The sequence below is a fragment of the Strongylocentrotus purpuratus genome, unplaced genomic scaffold (assembly GCF_000002235.5).
Source record: "Strongylocentrotus purpuratus isolate Spur 01 unplaced genomic scaffold, Spur_5.0 spur5_scaffold_20, whole genome shotgun sequence".
In the NCBI taxonomy this organism is placed as follows: Eukaryota; Metazoa; Echinodermata; class Echinoidea; order Camarodonta; family Strongylocentrotidae; genus Strongylocentrotus; species Strongylocentrotus purpuratus.
Genome location: NW_022145606.1, coordinates 16794991 through 16816420, shown reverse-complemented (window position 1 = coordinate 16816420; position 21430 = coordinate 16794991). Strand labels below are relative to the sequence as shown.

The window sequence follows — 21430 nt, the reverse complement described above, 5'->3', positions numbered from 1 at the left end:
GCGTTTAGAGGCTAACCTTTTTAGTGCTTATATTACATCCACATGGGCAGCCAAATATATCAAAATCGTAAAGAACCACTATCTAACCAATTTTCAAAATTTCCAAAACTTTGTATTACCTTTAAGTTTCAGTCCGAATATAGTGACGGTTAGTAATGATACAGGTTTACAATAGGTTCAGTTTGACCAGCAGACCGATTTGCTAACAAATCTACTCTCAATCGAGTATGCATGAATAGGTCGCATAATGAACCTATTTGTATGCTATGCTGATTGATGCTGTCGTTATTGTATCATTTGGTGATAACGAAATGTAAACATAATATCATGTGGGCATAAAGTGAATGTGGAATTCATATCGAGAGCGATTGCACTAATTTCGAATGAAAAAGAAATCGTTAAAATATATAAACTTTGTTGAAAGGCAAATAAATAATATAGCTATACATTTCTTGTGCTATGTTAAAATTTGCTTAAGGAATGCATTGTTTCAAAAGAACTTTAGAGTTAATTTACAATAATCCTCGAAGCTTCAGGAAAGTTCAATGCAGAGGTTTACAAAGTGATTTACCTCCTTTGCCTTAAGTAACTGAAATAAATATCTTATCAATATTTGATATTGACAAATAAGAACATGAATAACGAATGAAATCAATAGTGAGCATAATTTTACGTAATTAAAATCAGCAAAAAAGAAAACGTCAGACGAAAAAATAATAGTGTTCAAATTATTCATCCCCATAAATTATGTTTTATTTATACGATTTTAACATAAATATTAGTTTGTGTAAATATTCTCCAAAGGAATAGCCTCTTAAGTCCCCACTGCACTAGTTTGGCAAGTGGGGATTAGACCTCCCTGCATGGTCACTGACAGTTGATTATCTCATCAAAATCAGCTCTCACTTGTCATAAGACAAAGGGGATCATGGGGGGGCCAACGGGCACCACTTAGGCATTGTTTTCTATATAGAGTAGTGCAGTAAGGCTTTAAAAGTCTTTTCAATCGTGACGAATGTGCACGCAAATTATCATACTCATTAAAATAAAAAATGCTGTCACTGTCATGTAGCTTTTATTCTTGAAGTTCTTCATAAGGCGATGGCAGACACAATTTTCCCGATCCATCTTGAACTATCTAGATAATATTTATCCAGATAATTCACTTATGTAGGTGACAGGCAGGTGACAGACAGGCTACGGATTATCTCGATAACTTTTATCTAGATAATTGCCTCTGTCTGACACCGCCTATAGAATGGTAAAAATGTTTTCCTGCGGTGAGACTAAGATGATTGGCGCTTGAATTTTCACCGGGGTCGGATAGATTTCAGAAGTTGCAGCATCTCCGTTTTTTCTTTGGAGCGAAGGCGATATTCTGCTCTTCCACGTCCATCTCGTACACCCTACTCGAAGTATCGTCCTCCTTCTTTTGTAGCTCCCTGGGGTTAGGTAAAATACAATGAAAAACAATTGTATCAATATTACTTATATTTGGACTGATGATGGTACCGGTGATGGTAATTATTGATAACATAATGAACATAATATAAGGACAATTAAATATACGAATGATAATAATGGTGATATTGATTATTACAAGGGGGATGATTTCGATCATCATCATCATCATCATGATAATAATGATAACGATAATAATGATAATAATAATTATATCACCATCATGATCATCGACATCATTATTATAATTCTAATGGTGATAATACTATTGATAACACCAATAACATTAGTGTTAACAAGAGTTGTTGCGTTATTGAAAAAAATACAATGAGATGTTTTAATGAGAATACTCAAAATGGTATTTCACAAGTACAAATTTATTTGTTTTTCTCTATCTGCATGCATTCAGCAAAATTTAATTGATGAAGCATTCTTGCAACTTATATTCCTACAAAGTACAGGTAGGAAAGGTTTTTTTACAAATGGAAATATGATTATCGAGAACGAGATTTAAAAAAATAGTGGGAACGAGATGATAACAGAATATCTCACGTCATTTTGTGTTAGTTTACAGGATCCGAAGTTATTTTACTATGACATCTCGTGTATTATTCTCAAGAATAATGATCTTCATGTTCTTGGGAATCAAATGATATGAAATAATAACAAAAAAACGAAAGATAAGGAATCAAAAGGCCTTTCTTTACCTTGCTAGTCGTCCAAAGGCCTCGAAAACATTTGTTCCATTTTTGGCACTGGTTTCTATGAACAGGGCGTTGTTTTCCTTTATATAAAAAACAGGTCAAAGCAACGTTTCAAGATCAGTATAAAAAAAAATTAACGAAATACAAAATGACATATTTATTATAGGTTTGCTTAGAAAGGCTAAACGAATAGCTCAAGATATCACTATAGTTATATGGTCAATTCAAACTTTAATCATGACGAGCTTTTCATTTCAAATGTTCACTATCTAATTCTGTAGCATATGTTAAAGAACTCAGTTCGTACTAGGAGGGTAGGGTGTGAGATGGCCTCCGTGGATGTAGGTATGACACAGAGTTGATAATTTGCATTCGGTTCTTCATAAGTTCAATAATTCACATCTTTATGATTTCAGTTGGGGTCTATTTACGCATTATTAAATCTGATTTTCTCCATTTTCTTTGTTTGTAACTCATCACTTTCTTTTATATATTTATATAAGCTGTAATACAAATTTGCAATCATTATTGTTTCCATTTTACATTATCAACTCCAAGTTAACGATCTCAATATTTCCTTACACGCTTTTAACTTTTTAACTTTGAACCAAGGCTCTTGCCTTTTTGTAAATATTATGTTATATAATTCTTTATCTTTTATTTAGTGTAAAATACCAAAGCTTTGTATATAAGCACAGAACATATTTACCCTAGATGTAGAATAGGTTGTAGCTTAAGTATGTATTCTATAGTTATTCATATTTATTCATTACATTCTCATTTATTGCTGTGATACTTTTGTGTGTTAGTGGTACCAGACACGATTAGCATTAAATCCTATTTTCTGGTCCCATTTATCCTTTCAATGTTAATCATTCACATTTTATTGTTATATTGATGTACTTTTTGTTTTGGTTAATAAACTTCAAACTCAAACTCAAACTCATAAAGAAAGAAAGAAAAAGGTAGCTCGAACTTGTCCTTACCCTTGCGACTTTGAGAGCCGCCTCTCTAGGGACTTCCCTGTAAGGCGATGCGAGGTCTTCTTTGTTTCCAGTCAACATGATCACTGCATTGTCATCATGCTCCTAATATAGAAGAAAAGGAAGGTGTTTCACAAAGATCCTAAGTTGAACTCATCTCTAAGTTGCACTAAACAATTATGGAAAGCCTTTAGCATCTCTGAAAATATCTTGTAAAAGTTATTTTAAAAGGCATTAAATGTTGATTCAAATCATTCATATTTTCTATTGGCAAGGGGTTTTCACGTTCTTGATGTGGAATTTATGAAAAGTCTAAAATACTTCAATTTTTGCTTTTGAATATATTTTATTTTAAGGCTACGAATGGCTCTCCATAATGTCTAAGTGCAGCTTAGAGTTAAGTTTGACTTAGGACCTTTGTGAAACACCCCAAGGGCTATGATTATGACAGCTCGTTATCACTCTAAGAGGTTACAGAATATCCTCTTTTCCTTTCAAGTAATTATTCAGGTAACCTTTCTCATTTGGTGTCATCAGCTTTTTGATATAATATGGAGCGAAATTTTAAAGTCAAATTTAGAATTTCCACTGATCGTTATTATTATTTGGTATGAACTAATTTAAAATCCTGACGGCAACAATCATTATAATGATTCATTTTCTGGGAGAAAGAAAATACTATTATTGAAAGCTAGCTATAAAATAATAATAATAATGATAATATTAACGATAATAATAACACTAAAAATGATGATAATAATAATAAAAACAACAATAACAATAATAATAATATCAATTATACATTGGTAAAGCTTACACAATATGTAAATATAGTTTACTGCGCTGCGAAAGTCTTTGCTGTGTTTAAATCTACAACATAACGGTACATGAAAAGATATCCTTTGATTAAACATTACTTAACGATGGTGTTTCTCTAATTTCTAATGACAAGTTATTCCACAGGTTGGGCCTGCGCATGCAAATACTCAATCTCCAAATATTAATTTTGTTTCATGATACTTATATGGAATGCAATAAGAAAGTATCTTGGGACCGACATACGCTTTATAGGATGCGAAATTTAATGTGGTTGGATTAGCAAATGGCGCTTGTAAAATGGCGTCTGGCTGGAATACTTCCCAGGGAGTGGAAAATGTGCATACATTGTGTTGCGGGTAAGCCTGAATCCGATGACCGGGGTAATAATATGTTCCGCGCCTAGAAACAAAGTATTAGGCGCATTATAAATGTGAGCTATTATTATTATTATTATTTATATACAATCAACAGAATCTTGAACGATGCTCATTGGCGACGAACTATAGTAGCGTTTTAAATATTCTTTGGATCTTTAAAAAAACAATCATTTAACATTATCCGTTTATTTTGTTTTATATTGCTAAGTTAATCATGCTTCTATCCGAGGCAATGAGTCTTAATAACGCTGCATTCTCAATAACTAGATATGAGTTTGACCAAGAAGTGTTGTAGTCGAGTGGTTTAAGCACTTGACTCGAAATTTAAAGATCGTGGTTCGATCCCCGAAACGGCACTAATGTCCTTTGGCAAGGCATTAATCTTCATTTGGTACACTTGACCCAGGTGAGGTAAAAGGGTAACTGGCAGGAATTGATTCCTTGAAATGCTGGAGCGCTGTAATGGCAGCTATAGACTAAAGCCAGAGTAATCGTTGATGCGCCTCTGAATAAAATTTCTAGATAAACGGCGCTATAGAAATGCCTATAAATATTATCATTATTTTTATTATCTCTTTTTTCTCTAATGGTCATGCATGTATGATCAGGACTGTTTTATTTCCTTTGTTGATAATGAGGATTACTGATAAATGAAGTTATTACCCTGATGCTAGCTATCCAGCTCTGTACATTGAGGAAAGATTTCTCACATGAGATATCATAGAGAAGAAGAACACCGTCGGCTTTCCGGAAGTACGCATGGGGAATACTTCGAAACCTGTTTGTAGGAAAAATGGGGAAAAATAACCGTGTTTAGAATCGGTTTTTGCTCGAATCTTTACTGAACTCTTAAAAAAAAAAAATCTGCATCTATTAAAACCAAATTAATACCAGAGTGTACTTCCCCTTTCACTATTGCCACGTTATACAAACAGCTTTCCTGGTAGATAGCCAGATTTGTGTTTATTTTGACAATCTTAAAATGGTGAAGTACGCATAGGGAACACTTCGAAACCTGTTTGTATGAAAAATGGGGGAAAAATAACCCGTGTTTTGAAACAAAACTATGATGAATGTTTAGTTTACTTTGCACAACCGTCTTGTTCCTTTATGAAATTGATAACAACTGGTATTGATTGCACCTTTAACATTTCAAATCTTTCGGTCTTTCGGTCTTTGCTCGAACTTTCACTGACCTCTTTTTCTCATTTTTTCTACATCTATTAAAACCAAATTGATATCAGAGTGTACTTCCCCTGGTCACTATTGCCATGTTATACAAACAGCTTTCCTGGTAGACTATAGCCACATTATTGACCTTCTTTTGACTATCGAAAAACGAATGTTTGACTATGAAAAGGATATGTTTTTGACCTATTTATTTCTTATGCTTAAATATTACATTTATTTATGCAAGTATAAAAGTAAAGTACCCATTTTCAGGGTTTCAGAACTTACATTGACTATAATAAGGATCTTGAGTATCGTATTGCAAAAAAGAAAAACAAAATGCCCATGCACTTTAAAAAATGGAAGTTTGTTTTACAATGTTGTATAGGTACATGTGCATGTAGTTGCCTGCATCTTAGTGTAAATTTACTTTTCGTGAGATTTTGATCTACATTGTACTACTTTTGTGTAATCTTTTTTTTTATAGTTACTTGTAAACATTGTGATTGTAGGCCTATTTGATTGTTTCAATAAGACACATTAAAACATATATTTATGTTTTTTTGTAATATATGTATAATCACTTGTAAATATTGTGATTGTATTTGATTGTTTCAATAAGACATATTAAAAAATTAATTCAAAAAAAAAGGGGGGAAAAAGAAGAAATGTTACCTTTCCTGGCCTGCTGTGTCCCATATTTGGAGTGATACTACTGTGTTATCAAGCACTAATGATTTCATGTGGAATCCAATCTCTGTAGCCGGCCAGGTACATGTTGTAAAAACATACGAACACAGTGTAAGGAGGTGAATAACAATACTTATAATAATAATAGTAATAATGATAATAATGTAAATAATAATGATAATAATAATGATTAGATAATGCTGATAATAATTACAGTACCAATAATAATAGTAATAATGATAAATAATTATGATGATAGTAATGATAAAAATAATGTTGATAATAATTACAATAAATAGTAATAATAGTAAAATTGTAAATAATAATAATGATAATACCAATAATAATAATAATGGTGATAATATTCCGCCTTTATACAGCGCTTAAATGCTGTCTGAAATAGTTTGATTAGGAGGGATTAGACCACCTAGGCTGGTTACTGACAGATGGCTATCTCATCAACTCAGCTCTCAATTAACATTAGAAAAAGAGGATCATGGGGGACCAATGGTCACCGTTTAGACATTGTTTTCTATATAGAGGGAGCAAGTAGCTACACGTAGTACAGTGAGGCTTTGATATAAATTTCTCTAAGTGCTGTACTAATATACAGATATGAAATGATAATGGTAATAATAAAACATTAACTTTGCTATATATTTCCCTTTGGGATTCAAAAAAGGAAATAAGTAACAAGTATGAAATGAACGTCATTGTGGCTATCGTCTTGGAGAATTGATTAACTTTAATAATCAAGGAGTGTACATAACATTCACTATGAACATGACGGACAAAGAAAGAGGACAATATATACAGTTCCTCATTCTACCTCAACAATTGCTGTGGTAGACAAAGGAACATTCCTTCACTGCTATTATGTAAAAATGTGTAGAACAGGTGAATATGCATGTGACACCTGTTCTACACGTTTTTACATAGCAGTGAAGGGATGTTCCTTTGTCTACCACAACAATTGTTGAGGGTAGAATGAGCCTGAGGAAATGTATATTTTGTCCTCTTTCTTTGTCCGTCATATTCATAGTGATTAAGAATAGTGAAAGTGCTTATGACCTACCTATCGTAACTTGAGTGTTCACTGTGAAGGTATTATGGCAGAATCTTTGGACGAAACTTGATTTACCGACTCCTGAGTCGCCGCACATTACAACCTTGAAACACCTGTCAGGTGTCCGTAACTGAAGGAACTGAAGTAAGTAAATAACATTTGAAAAACAAATCAAATAAACAAACTTATAAAAGTGACATTGAAGTGCTATGGTCTAGTGGTTAGGTCACCCGACTGCATATCGCAAGGAACGGGGTTCGAGTCCCGCCGCGTCAGTAATGTCCTTTGGCAAAACGTTAATCTACATTTTGCCACTCTCCATCCAGGTGTTAAATGGGCACCCAGTAGGATGCGAAACTTAATGTGGTTGGATGAGCAAGTGGCGCTTGTAAAATGGCGACTGGTCGGAATGCTCCCCAGGGAGTGGAGAATTCGCATACATTATGTTGCGCCTAGAAACAAAGTATTTGGCGCATTATAAATGTGAGGTAGTATCATTATCATTTAAACAAAAAATGTAAAGGCAAAGATACGTAAAGGCACTGGCATGAAATATTGATATTAACAAGGAAATGCAGTGATATTATAAGTATTGATCTGAAGGATATTGTATGAAAAGATAGAACTTTTGAAAATCATTGATGAGATCTAATATTAATCTTGTGTCTTGGGTAAAAGTATTCACTTTAGAGAAAATGTAAAAGAAGATGCTGATTTTCTAGCGATAATTGAATTTGGTTGTTACTTTGTTGAATAATGTCATAGAGCACCGAGCACTGTCACATGAACAAAAAAATGATTTAAAATTGCTTTGCCGATAATATTTTAGTTTACAATAGCTAGGCGTTGTTAAAAAAGCTTTATTTATTCAATTGAATTGAATAATGATGATAACATTCATTTACCTGCATTTGTTGGTCGCACTCGCAGTCACTATAAGAGCTGACTCGACTCATCTGCATCACCCCGACTCTCTTAGGTTCTTTGACGCTGTAGTTATCTTCCACAAGCTGTTCATACTTCTCTCTATAAAAAAAAACGTTAAAGAAAAAAATATTGTACTTTGTTGCTTTTTTGCCTGTTTGTACAAGGAATATATTGACAGATTTTATACTGTCGCCTAATTTTCAGGGCGACTATTCATTATTTCATCTATTTTTTTTTTTTGGGGGGGGGGGGGAACTAAACTCATAACATAACATTGTCTGGGTAACTATGGAAGGTTATGCAATGACAATGACATAGAATGAACACAGTCAGACTATGATACTAAAATAGCGTTTTACTCAACTATCCACTCATTTGTGTAGGTATGAAGCATGTTTTTAGTTCATGTTCTCTGCTGGCCTACGTCATTCATGTTACGCATAAGGTGTCCTATAACTGGGATGATCATGAGTTTACAATGTTTTTCTTTTTATTCAAATAATTATGTTTACTATCCTAAGACCCACTCCAAGTTGCAATTTGAACATGCAAATTAAATTTTGGTAGTCCCACTTTTAATCGTTTTAAATTAATCATGCGTGAATTGTGGTTTGAATCAAAATAATGGAGAGGAAAATCAGAGCTTTCCATACGTTATTATCTCAACACAATAATTATGATAATAATTTCTGCAATGAAATCCGACTTCCTTATTAGTAGGACACATTGTATACTGGATGGGTACGATGAGTTGAGGGGTTAGTGAGTTGACCTTCATCTTCAAATTGTAACTTTTACAATGACATCTTAAAGTATGCGTTTCTTTATAAATACATAGAAATTAATTTGAACATAGTACAACAATATGTAAAATTAGATGTAATACAACTTACTGTTTATGTGTTTAACAAAAAGGATAATGTTTTAAAAAAAAAGGAAAACAAGAAGCTACTTTAACAAAAAAAGCGGGGAGTTCAATTTTTTTCTAATTCAAAGTTACGAATGAGTTGTGTTTATTTGAAATTTAACATAGAGTTAAATACAAAATATAGATATATGACAGACGGATCCGCCCGTAGAGTTTTTTATCATCTGACGAAGTGTTGCAGCGGCGCACGAAGCGTCGTGATCTTTTAGATCCCTTGTTGCGAGACAAACGAATATCAATAGCGATATTATTTTCGATAGTTTCATTATAGTTTAGACAAATGTTTTTTACCTTAATTTCTCGAGTTGTAGTTCCAGATTGTGTCTATCACGTGACTTCCTGTCCTGTTCCACTACTGCTTCTGCGTACTCTCTAGAAAGAAAATCACCATTTGAAACAATACATGCAACTTAACGAGTACAGTGAAACGAAGCATGACATTTGAAAATAAAATAAAAATGTATTTGTTATGTTTTTCTTTATAATGAATAGTACAATGTGTTTAAAATGTAACGAGTAGGGGTATAACACATTTGACCTATAAGGCCTATTTTTAACAGAATGTACGTGGTCCGTAAGGAAAACTATGGTATTAAACAGATTATGAAAAGAAACAAATAATAGTTAAGCATTGAAAATACGCTGGTTTTATAGACTAAAATGAAAATTGGTTGTAAATGTTAGCATTTGAGTATTCTATAATGAGACGTCACTGACTTAAGACGTAAATCGTGATTAGATATTACACACCACAAAGAAGACGTGCTATAAACATCGTTTGTGTCCGACATGACCTATATTGCATAAGGAGACTAGAACACACACTAAAACGCATGAACTAACTTGTCATATACAGTCAAACCTGTCTATAGTGACCACCCAAGGGAAACACAAAAAGTGGCCTTTGAAGACAGGTGGTCTTTGAAGACAGGTTCCTTTAGTATATGATTCAATGAGAAACCATTTTCAAGGGAAGCATCAAATGTGGCCTTTGTAGACAGGTGGTCACTAAACAGGTTTGACTGTAAACATATTTACTCTCTTACAAGCTACCAAGGCAAAGTCACTCCTAAAACATGATATTAAAACATGGAACTATTACTAAAGTGATGTGGCATGATAAATTACAACTACACACATCCCTCGACAAGTCAGGCAACAAGTGACGACTAAACATGAAAAAACATCTACTAAATGTGTAATGCAAGAGTGACAGGGTTGTTTTACCGATAATTTTAATGTATCATGCAAGTGGTGAAGAAACAGACATCATTTCGATACCTGAACGATTATTCGCCATGATTGTGAGCAGAAAGTGAAGAGGCGATTTCTTGTCATGACCGGGGGGTGGGGGCGAAATGCGAGGGACGCGGGAGCATAATGAACGACAGGGGCGAAGGTGACGGAAGTCACTACCCTTCACAGGTGATACCGACGGAATACAGATTTTTCTACAATATTTACTCGTACATTTTGAAGGATATTATGCGAGGAAGCGAGAAGATCTTTGCATTTTTATTAGTCTAAACGCTGCACTTTTGGGCCCTCCAGAGCCTAAAAGTGTGTTGCAGTCTTTTGTCAGTATTTGCTATACATTTGTTTTACAGTTTTTAAATTGAGAGGGGGGGGGGGGGGGCTGGGACGCCACCGGGATCGCCGCATCTGAAAGTGGAAAAACTCGATATTTGGAGTTCATGATAAGCGACATTAAAAGCTGTTTGAAGGGTTCTGTTTTAGGAAATCCAACAAAGGATAAAATATCGTTTATCCGATCATGTATATCTTTAAATCTGAGCACAATTTTTTTTCTTCAATAAAGCGCTGTCAACAACTCCTCTTCTAGGTCACGCTATATTCATGTGTTACTTTGGATTTTAAATCATTAACCACGAAAATCTAAGTTCTGCTACCTGCTTCAGTAGTTCTTTGTTTAAGGTGACACATTGTATCTATTTAAAGCCTATCTGCACTAGTTTGTCAAGGAGGAATTAACCCTCCCTGCATGGTCACTGACAGGTGGTTATCTTATCAAATGAGCTCTCAATTAACATAAGAAAAAGGGGACCATTGGGGACCAACGGTCACCACTTAGGCATTGTTTGCTATATAGAGGGCGCAAGTAGCTATAAGTAGTGCAGTGGGGCTATACTGCTTCCATAGTTCCTATTTTTGTCAATCCGTAGATGGCGTTAGCCAGTATTTGCCATGCTCCACCTGCCCGGCCCCCCTTTTTTTTTACAAGGGATGCGAGAGAAGCCACGATTGTGTCATCAAAACATTTTTTGGTTGTCAATGCGACTTCTGTTAGTCTGGGTTGATATTGTCACCCTTTTTTTGAATTAAAATGCAATACAAATCTATAGAATCACTCAGCAATTGTTTTTGGACTGAAATAACAATGCATATAACTAATGCATTTGACCATCATTCATTGCTTCATCCCAAACTTGGTAAAAGGGGAATTCAACAATACCTTTGAAAACGCTGCTTTTCAGTGATCCGTGTCAGATAAATTGTGAATTAAGTATCAGTGGACAGAATATTAGTAAAACTTGAAAATTAACCTTTTTCAACGTCACACAGATGGTAACTGTGAAATGGTAATGTACCAAAGTTGGGTGTACTGTTCATGTTTGTATGTATGTATGTGTATAACGTGTGTATCGGTAGAACAACCCTTGAAAGTGAGATACTATAACATTCATTACCTGCCGACATACCTTTCGATGAACGCCCTCTCTCGTTCTGTTTCTTCCTGAAGTTGAAGACATAGTTGTTGCGTTTCGTTCAGGCCAGCTAATGATTGGTCCAGACGGAATCGAAGTTGTGAATTCTCCTGCAAAATGTCAAAGAATTTAAAAAGATTTTGTCAGACATTGTGTAATACATCGTAGCGCATTGTACCACGGGAACACATTCATGATAAGTGAAAAAACTCAATTTTTCCTGTCTTGAGCTGTTTCCTTCATCTTGTGTTATAAATCCTTTACTTTGATACCATCTAGCATCATAATTCTTTTCTTTTCCCGAGGTCTTTTCCCTTTCATTTCCCCCCAATTATATCTCCCATCCCCTTGTCAGCCGGCAGAATTATTTAGTCAAATGAATATTCATAATCACTGTAACACCTTGGGTGTAACACATTACACATGTAGTAGAGGGTGAGCCATACTCTACGTGTAAAATAAAACAAAATGCAGCCGGACGCATAATAAGTGCAGCTGGCTGCAGCGAGCATGGTATATAAATGTTTGATGTTTGATACGCTTAATATGAAATCTTAAATTTAGGCAAGTCTTGGAGTTTACAGACCGGATCATACTTCACTAACACTCATTAGCCCTGCAGGCAGCGATTAAATGACTCTCCCCCCAAAATGTATATATTACAATACGAGACATTCCTAAATTTGGTCACGTTTTAATTTGTTTCTTATGAGATAGAGGGAGAGAGAGATAATTCAAACCTTTACTAGCCCCTCGTTTTCAGCCACGATGTTAGCCTCGTGTCTGCTTAGCTCCATCACCATCTGCTCAAGCTGTAAAAGGAAACCAAGAAGTAGCGTGGATCATAGACAATTTAATTATTGTTGTTATCCATATCAAATATAATGCTACTACTGTTACTGTTACTATTAATAATAATAATAATAATAATAATAATAGTTGGTTCTTGTATAGCGCTCATGTCAGTCAGATTAGACCCTCCTGGCGCTCCCGATTATAACCCTGGCTTTAGCACGGCTGCCATACGACGCTCTACTACTACTAGTAGTACTACTATTACTTCTACTACTACTACTACTACTACTACTACCACTACTACTACTTCTACTACTACCACAACTACTATTACTTATATTACAATAGTAGTACAACTACTACTTATACTGCTACTAATACTACTAATACTACTAATACTTTTACTATTAATGCACTTCTATTACTATTATTATTACTATTACTACTACTGCTACTTATACTACTACTACTCCTACTTTTGCTATTACTTTTACCATTATTACTACTGATATTATTATTGCTAATTCTACAGCGTATTACTATTACTACTACTACTGCTACTACTACTACTACTACTAGGGAGTTTTTACAAGCAAACGATCAATGTTTTAACTTAATTAAATAGCTAAAGGTTAAGTACCTAACATTATGTCTTAACTAGAAAATGCTTCGTGAAACGAACCAAAAAGCCAATGATACGTAAAATAATGTGTATAGACATATTTTTTTTTGACATGTAGCAATGATGCCTTCTCCATCAGACTAAAATAATATGTAAATGAATAACTTTATGCATAAATATGTTATTTACATATAACTAACCTGATGATTTTGCGTGTGTTTTTCTTTCTCCTTTTTGTCCAATTCTTGGAGAGATAACTCCAGCTGTATAAACGATATAAATATTCATTAAAGACAAACTCATCTTCAGTTAACACAATCGCAAGTTCGTCCGAAAAAAAGAGTCACCTAGCTTTTGTATATAGGCCTACCTTAGAAATCATGTTCGGGTTACCTAACCCATCACCTCTTGGAACCTGGTGTTCCATGTATTAAGCCTATGGCAATTAGAGAACCCAGTAGTCAACGGGTTAAAACGTCATTGCAATGTTCGCACCTCAAAATATGATGAACAAGGCTACTGAAGTTGTCTCAAGATGATCTTTCGGAAGGCTCGCGAAAAAATTAATTATTGTAAACTGATTTAAATGGATCCCCCCTCACAATTATTGTTTAGCATTAAAAACACGATTAATGTTTGTTTAAGATACCTTATCAAAGCTATATGCTGTTCATTTCGAAATGCTTACCCTCAAAGGATATACTTTTGTATTGATTACAACAATTATTAAAAATCTATAACTGGTTATAATAATGTTTTTTATTAAAATGCTTTTTAATGTTTAATCATTTTGGTTGAATTAAAAATAGACAAAGTGTGTCCTCCTCGGTGTGTCATCATTGCCATTTCGCCTTTTCTCAACTCGAATTCCCTACTCTCGTCTTCTTCCTTCGACTAAGAAACAAACCAAAGCAACCAGATGCATGTCTCATCAAACACGAACAAGATTCCCCGCTCAGGGACTTCGCTCCCGAAACGCTACCCGAATCAATCACTCAAAAACTGCGGGCAGACAATCGATATCCCTCCCTTGCTATCGATTCTAGTTTAGGCCCAGTATTGAGCGTTCTGTGTAGACGTCAATGGCAATTCGCAAGGGGCATTTCTGATCAAATACCAAACGTGCCCGGACAAAAGTCGATATTTTCATTCCACTACGGCAAATTTGTAAATGGTAGACGTTTAGTACTACAGGCTTCGTTGTGATATCAACATGGTAAATCGATTTTTCATCACTTTTGACAATGGAGAAGACGCTGTCTCTTGAATCAGGAGGAAACGAGACATAAAGAAGGAACCCAATAAAAGAAAGATCGGAAGTATATACAACCTTTATAGAACTTAAGATTAATGGTACAGTTGGTAGGTATTGAAAAAAGTGTCGCTATATTTATTCGGGGTTCTCTTTGATTTTAATTTTCACGAGTACATAATTCCTCCTATTTCTTCATGTTGAAGTCATTGTTCGTGATATTCTAGCAAGACATTAACTAAAAGAACGGCCCGATTGAAAATGTAAGAATAAATAAGTGTACACAATTACAAATATGTATCTTTTTTAATTCAATGATTTAGTCATTTCAATATTGTGTCCTTAAACGTGAGAATATAACTTAAAAGGATTTAACTTTAAATTCCTTTTCTTCCTAATTCCTACATTTTCCAATTGTTATCCCACATGTGGATGATTTCAAATCTGTGTCCCTGTTTATTCTAATCATAATCGTATTTTCGCCTTCATTTAAATATTTAGGTTCTATTTGCATTTTAAGATTACACTACATAGCTTTTTATCAAGCAGCTAAAGTAATGTAGGTGCTTTTTCTACTTTTATCTTTAACAAAAGTATTGTGATTTCCCGAGGTGGAGGGGTGAGTAAAAGTTTATTTGCCCGCATTCTACTTAGATTTGAACCCGATGCTTGGCTATAAGGCCATTAAAAATATATACATGTGTAGCGTCCCCGCCCATTTTCTCTTTGGGGGCCGCCTCCTTTTTTTAAAAAGAAAAAACAAACATGAAAAACACTGCTAAAATGGATCTCTTTCTGATATAAAAATGCAAAAAAAAAAAAAAAAAACCGGCGGCCATGGTGAAAAGTAGCCCGACTGTCAGGGAAAATCTACCGAGCGGCCATTTTGAAAAAAAAAGAAAAAAAGGGGCCTCTCCCTTCCTATTTGTCAAAAAGACAGGTTTTTTATATTTGGCCTTAAGGTGTTGTTCAATTGAGGTCTATTTTTTTCTTCGTTAACGTGATCCCAGGCCCAGGGTGGGGTGAACATGGATTAGTGGAACACGGGCCATTGACTTTTACCGGGGGGGGGGGGGGTGAATGGAGGGGGTTTCCGGCACTGAAGTAGAAGCGTGTGAATGTGCCGTTACTCTTGCCTCTCTTTCTCTCTCTCTCTCTCCCACGCACCCACCGCCCACACATTCACAGACACATCGCACCCCTGAGTCTAGCGCTTATCTCATTCTTCCCACATTATAATACTAACTTACAGGCGACCAGCCATCAGATACAACACATGTGTGACACCCCTACATCGCCGGTATAAAATGTATATCCATACCATATAAAATATTAATTCGACCTGCTTCGATTAAGAAATCCACTGCGCCTTGCCAATGTAAAGGCTCTTATGCTTATTAGGATCCCCGACACACTTATATTACCAAGACAAAATTTATGTTTTACCTTTTTAAAAATTGATAACTTGATTCGACAGGCTTCGATTAAATATCATGGACGTGTTGCTAATTTAAAGAGTACGAATGCTTAAGAACTATACCTTGAAATGCACTTTGTGCTATTAATGGCCTGAGGAGCTTAGCCAGGGTAATCATTTAAAACTCCTCCGTTAATTCATTTGGAAGTAATATCATTATGTGGTATGCTCAAAACAAGAACAAAATTATCAACACTATTATGGTTGGCCCTATTATTGTTAACCCTATAAACCTGAAACTAATACTTGATTCCAGACGTAAACTAGAGATGTCACGGTGGACTAGTGGATACGTCACTAGTCTATGGATCACATGATTCGCGGTTTGAGTCCCACTCTCCACCCAGGTCTAAAATTGGTACCCAGTGGGTTGCGAATTTTAATGTGGTTGTATGTGCACGCGTGCTTAATGTAAAATGGCGCCTGGCCTGAAAACGATGGAGAAGACGACGTCTCTTGAATGAGGAGGAAAGGCGACATGAATAACGAACCAAATATAATGCAGAGACAACTGCTTCCAAAATGGCGGCACCACAGGAGAATAATGACAGCTTATAACAACAGGGAAGTCACGTTTTCAATTCAAGTCACGGATCTCGTGTAATTGATAGATTATTGAGGGGGCAGTGGACTCATAAAAGCAGACAGCCAAACCTTATCAATCTACTAGCGTCATAACGTTAGCTATATATAGTCGTAATATCAGCAATAGAACACAGAACGGTAACCAAACAATTTCCGATAATTTCATAAAGGAGTAAAAAGAACATTTAAGACAGAGATCATCTGAAAGTACGGGTGGACCTCTTGTCTGTGATCTGGGATATTATGCCACGTAATGATCTTTGAAAGGTTGGTCCCCTGAATAAAAACACGTACAAGATAATATTTAAGCAGTTTACAATGAGTTATGCCAATGTTGTGATCACTATATAACGTAGCCTCTATGTATCTCTTTATAAATAGTGAAGTTGTTTACGTCTGAAGTACTTGTAATATGTAATATGTATTCAACGTCGATGAGTGGTGGTTAGCCCTGTCCCATTCCATCATAGAGAAGTTATCTACACAAATAGGTTGCGAAGGGATGTTATGGCGGTATTTAAATCAAGAGAGATGTACAGAAAATAATTATAAACATCCACAATGTTAATTCTGGTACATGTATTAGGAAAGTTGTAATTTTGAAACAAAAACAAATTCACAAAAGAAGAGTAAACATGGCTTTAGATTTTTAAGGGAGTGTTTAATTTTGTTGTTGTAATGTATATTTGATTGAGAATTTAAGCTGGGAATAAGAATGTTTTCAGAGGTAAACAATTCGTCCTTGTTTTCACGAAGTGACGGTAGTGAGGAAAATCGTAACGCAAAGTGAATGCAATTTTTTTTCACTACGGTAACCGTCACTTCGTGAAAACAGCGACGAATTCTTACCTCTCTTTTTCTAACTATGAGGTCATGAACTTCTTGATCTTTCTCATCCATTAATCTTTCTAGCTCCTCCTCCATTTCTTGTCGATACTGGAGAAAAGAAAAAGATAACAACAAAAAATCTGGATTATTGAGATGAAGTTTCACATTGATATCATTTACATCACCATTCATGACAACGATATATTACGTTGTAAGGGTAGACAGTGATTTCTACTTTTGGCCAAAACAATTGTGGTGGTCGGTTTGTCGTTTGTTATTTTGCAAACAGGGATGCAAACACAGCACATTGGGAGAAGTTTTGTGGCAACACGGGAACATTAAATTCCATTTCATAAAGGTGGTAGATTTAAGCATCATTCATAATTTAATGTTTCTCAAATCATTATTGCTGACGTTTTGTTTCTATCAGCAATATGAACTCCTTCCCCCAAAAAAGAAAAAAAAAATCATTAAAAAAAATAATAATGATAATAATGATAATTATAAAAGTTTATAATAATAATAATAATAATAATAATAATAATAATAATAATAATAATAATAATAATAATAATATCGAATATTTAGGAGCGCTAAAAACAATAAGTACCATAGCGCTTACAAATACAAATATATGAAAAGAGGACAAATACAGGAAGTAGTCGGTAGAGCAGTGGTCTCGTAATCCGGTGACCCGGGTTCGAAACCAACGCGATGCGCTAGTGCCCTTTGGTAAGGCATTAATCTTCATTACCAGGTCCCTCGGAGTGGACCTAAAGCCGTCGGCCGTCTGGTTGCTTACTTACAAGCATTTATGCTTTCTTAGCAGTCAGGTAAAATAACCACCACCACCAAAGTATATCATATAGATCATTGGGGAAAAGGTGAGTTTTGAGGGATCTTTATGACTAAATAAAAAGGAAAAGATAATGTTCATAATGATACTGATAATACTACTACTAATAATAATACTAATAATGATAATAATAATAATAATAATAATAATACTAATAATGATAATGATAATAATAATAATAATTAAAAAAAATGACAATGATAATAATAACAATAATTATGATACTAATTAAAATAATAATACTATTAAATAACAAACATAATAATAGTAATAAGACGAAGAAAACAAAAATAGCCAATTCCTATCTGATCAAAAATGATCATTTACTAGTAACGTCAAACGGCTACCCCTTGTTAACTTGATGTCTCATTGTGTCTATATCATGCACATCATTTGTTTGATAATAATCTGTGCCTGCAATAAGTACAGAAATAACAATAATAATAAGAATTGATTGTTATTGAGCGCTATTACAGACAAATTGATCAGAGCGCTATTACAACAGAAAAGAAACATACAAATCATAACAATCAAATAAGGAACAGTAATTAAGATATTACGAACGAAATGAAATTAAGATATTCAAAACATACATTATGGATTTAAGATGGAAAGAGTTAGGTTTTAAGTTTCTTCTTTACTACACAGTCGGAGGTGTTGTGGTAGAGTACATACCTTTTTCCGGATTGTCTCTCTTTCTTGTGTCAGTAAGACTTCCATCTCCTCATACAGTCGCCTCATATCATCAGCATGGATACCATTTTTACTGGAATAAAAAAGAAGAAAGAATATATGAAAGATGGAAAGAAAGTAAGATGAAAATGGTGAAAATAGCACGAGTATTATAGCATGATTTTTAAACACCATCCTTTCTTCGTAAAAAATTAACTCCAAAAGATGGCCTGAACTGATTTCTTTATTTATTGTTCGGGGCAAGCTTAGGAATGAGAGAGAATTGGTCACCAAAGAGAAGGCAGAATATACGTTTATTAATGTTTCCTTGTAGGAACTGTGGATTTTCGATAAAACATTTGAGCACTTCAATTTCATATACTTAGTGTGCGTGTTAATGTTACCATTTGTTGCCATTATCATCATTATCGTTGTTGTTATTATTATCGTTTTTGTAATTATTAATCATATTATTTTTGTTTTTAAATTATTATTATTACTTTTAATTATTATATTATTATCATTTTTACTATTAATATTATCATACATGTAGTCGTCGTTACCATAATGCCTATTAATAACCATTGTTAAAGATCACGTAATTTCATAAAGGTAGCACAGGCTTCTAACTGCATTTTGAAAAACAAATGTTGAGAGTTCACATTTTGCTTAACTACGTTTAAACTTAACATTGTATTGTGCAATTCCATTCATTCTCTGGTGGTAAAAGGGAATAAGTATTGAGGCAACTTGCCATAACATTAGGATAATCTGCAAAAAGTGTTCTATTGATCTGTACCCACTTGCCTCTAGGTTTTTCGATTAATAGTTCCACAAATAGATGCTTTATTTAAATGCATTTTCGTGTGATACATGTCGAAGTTTTCAGGGCATCCGAAAATGTCCTGCAAATCGATTTGAAGACGAAGAGTCAAAAACAGGCCTGTATATATTTGTGGAAAATCTTCTTAGTGCTTATGTTGGCTTTTTTTAAAGTAATTCAGGAAAATGGCATGACAATATACACTTTTTATTCGTGTATTTCTCTTGAATGCCACCCACACACACCAACACCCACATGCATTGACATCAAACCCTTCTTATCCTGGAACAATTATAAGGATCAGGAACAATATACTGGATGAAAATAATTACGTGTTCCAGAAAATTCGATTAATATCACAAAATCAAACGCTGTCTTGTTTAATTTCATAAAGGATTCAATGTTATGCTTACGACATGTATTCGTTTACAACCTATTTTGAGGGATAATAAGTAATATTAACTAATATTTCTTTTCTGGTATCGCACAATTGGTCCTTTAATAGAGGGGCATTTGCACAAACTCTAACTATTGATGATAAAAAGCAGTCACTTTCAAATAACGATGTCTTACCTTCCGTAATAATAATAATCTATGTGATATAATGTAAGATCCCGGATACAAAAAACCACCTTCTCCTGGCTTGTAAAAAGGTTTCGCTTTTCTGGAAGATTGTATCCAAATTAATCGATACTTTGTTTAATTTAAAAATTCTTTTCAACGAAAAAATTATTTTAATAGGACATGAAATAGAGAGAAGAGAAATTAATCTTGTCGATCTTATTTCAAACTTTGCTCAGTTTATTATCTATAGAAACCATATTAGAGAAGGGAAGCACTGGATACATGTTGTATATTTGATAAAAGAATTAAAGGTAGGAATTCGCACTAATCTAGATAGGAAATGTTATCAAAAGAAATTAGATACAAAGGAAGTAAAAAAAAAAAAAATCATTATTTTAGTAAGTGATTATATCACATTAGTTTCATGTTTTGTACTACATATGATATGTTACTTGTATGAATTATGTGTATAAACACTGCTGTAAATAGCTGTCATTTTATGATATTAACAAATAAAGTCCCTCGAAAGAGGATAAATAGAAAGAAAAACAAGTCTTACCTCCTGACTACATTGTCACAGCTGTCGTGCATCTTATTGATTTCTAGGACCGCTTTCTTGAGGAAGGTCTGGAATGTGACAAGCAACTCAGGTTCATCGTTACGTAACTTCTGCCACAACACGTACAGCTCATCGTATCTGCAGTGCACAATATAAGAGGGTGGAAATAATGCCAAGAGGGGCAAGAGTTGAAGTAAAGAAGACAATGATGGCAATTATAGTAATATATTACATGTAAAATGATATTGGTAAACTTGAGAGGATAAAGAGATGGAAAGACAGACGAACAGCAATCTCCCTAGTCATCTAATTAAACATACGAAGTGTTGGAAGGAAATGATTTGTAGTTAACAAATAATAAAGGTGATACAAATCGGTAAATAGAAAATTAGCGAAAAAGGATAATTAAGAAAGTAAACATGGAGACACAATAGAGATACGCTAATACGCTTATATGAGAAAGAAAGAGAGAGATTGGGGGGGGGGGGGGAAGGAGATGCATTGAACAGGCTATCAAGTGGCTTGTATGGAATGGATATGGGGAAG

The 21430-nt window shown here is 34.3% G+C and overlaps 1 protein-coding gene across 1 annotated transcript; it reads right to left on the bottom strand.

The window, feature by feature from the left end:
- Positions 1-929: 929 nt before the first annotated feature.
- LOC100893185 (ras and EF-hand domain-containing protein-like) lies at positions 930-21017 on the bottom strand. The gene is made up of 14 exons (XM_030992553.1): positions 20885-21017; positions 18942-19032; positions 17432-17518; positions 13469-13531; positions 12592-12663; positions 11846-11961; positions 9417-9497; positions 8176-8296; positions 7280-7409; positions 6190-6271; positions 5008-5122; positions 3152-3253; positions 2169-2245; positions 930-1442 (listed from the first exon to the last, which is right to left on the bottom strand). Exons 1-14 carry the CDS (start codon positions 20914-20916, stop codon positions 1331-1333), a joined length of 1281 nt encoding a protein of 426 aa, XP_030848413.1. The 5' UTR covers positions 20917-21017; the 3' UTR covers positions 930-1330.
- Between the last annotated feature and the right edge of the window lie 413 nt (positions 21018-21430).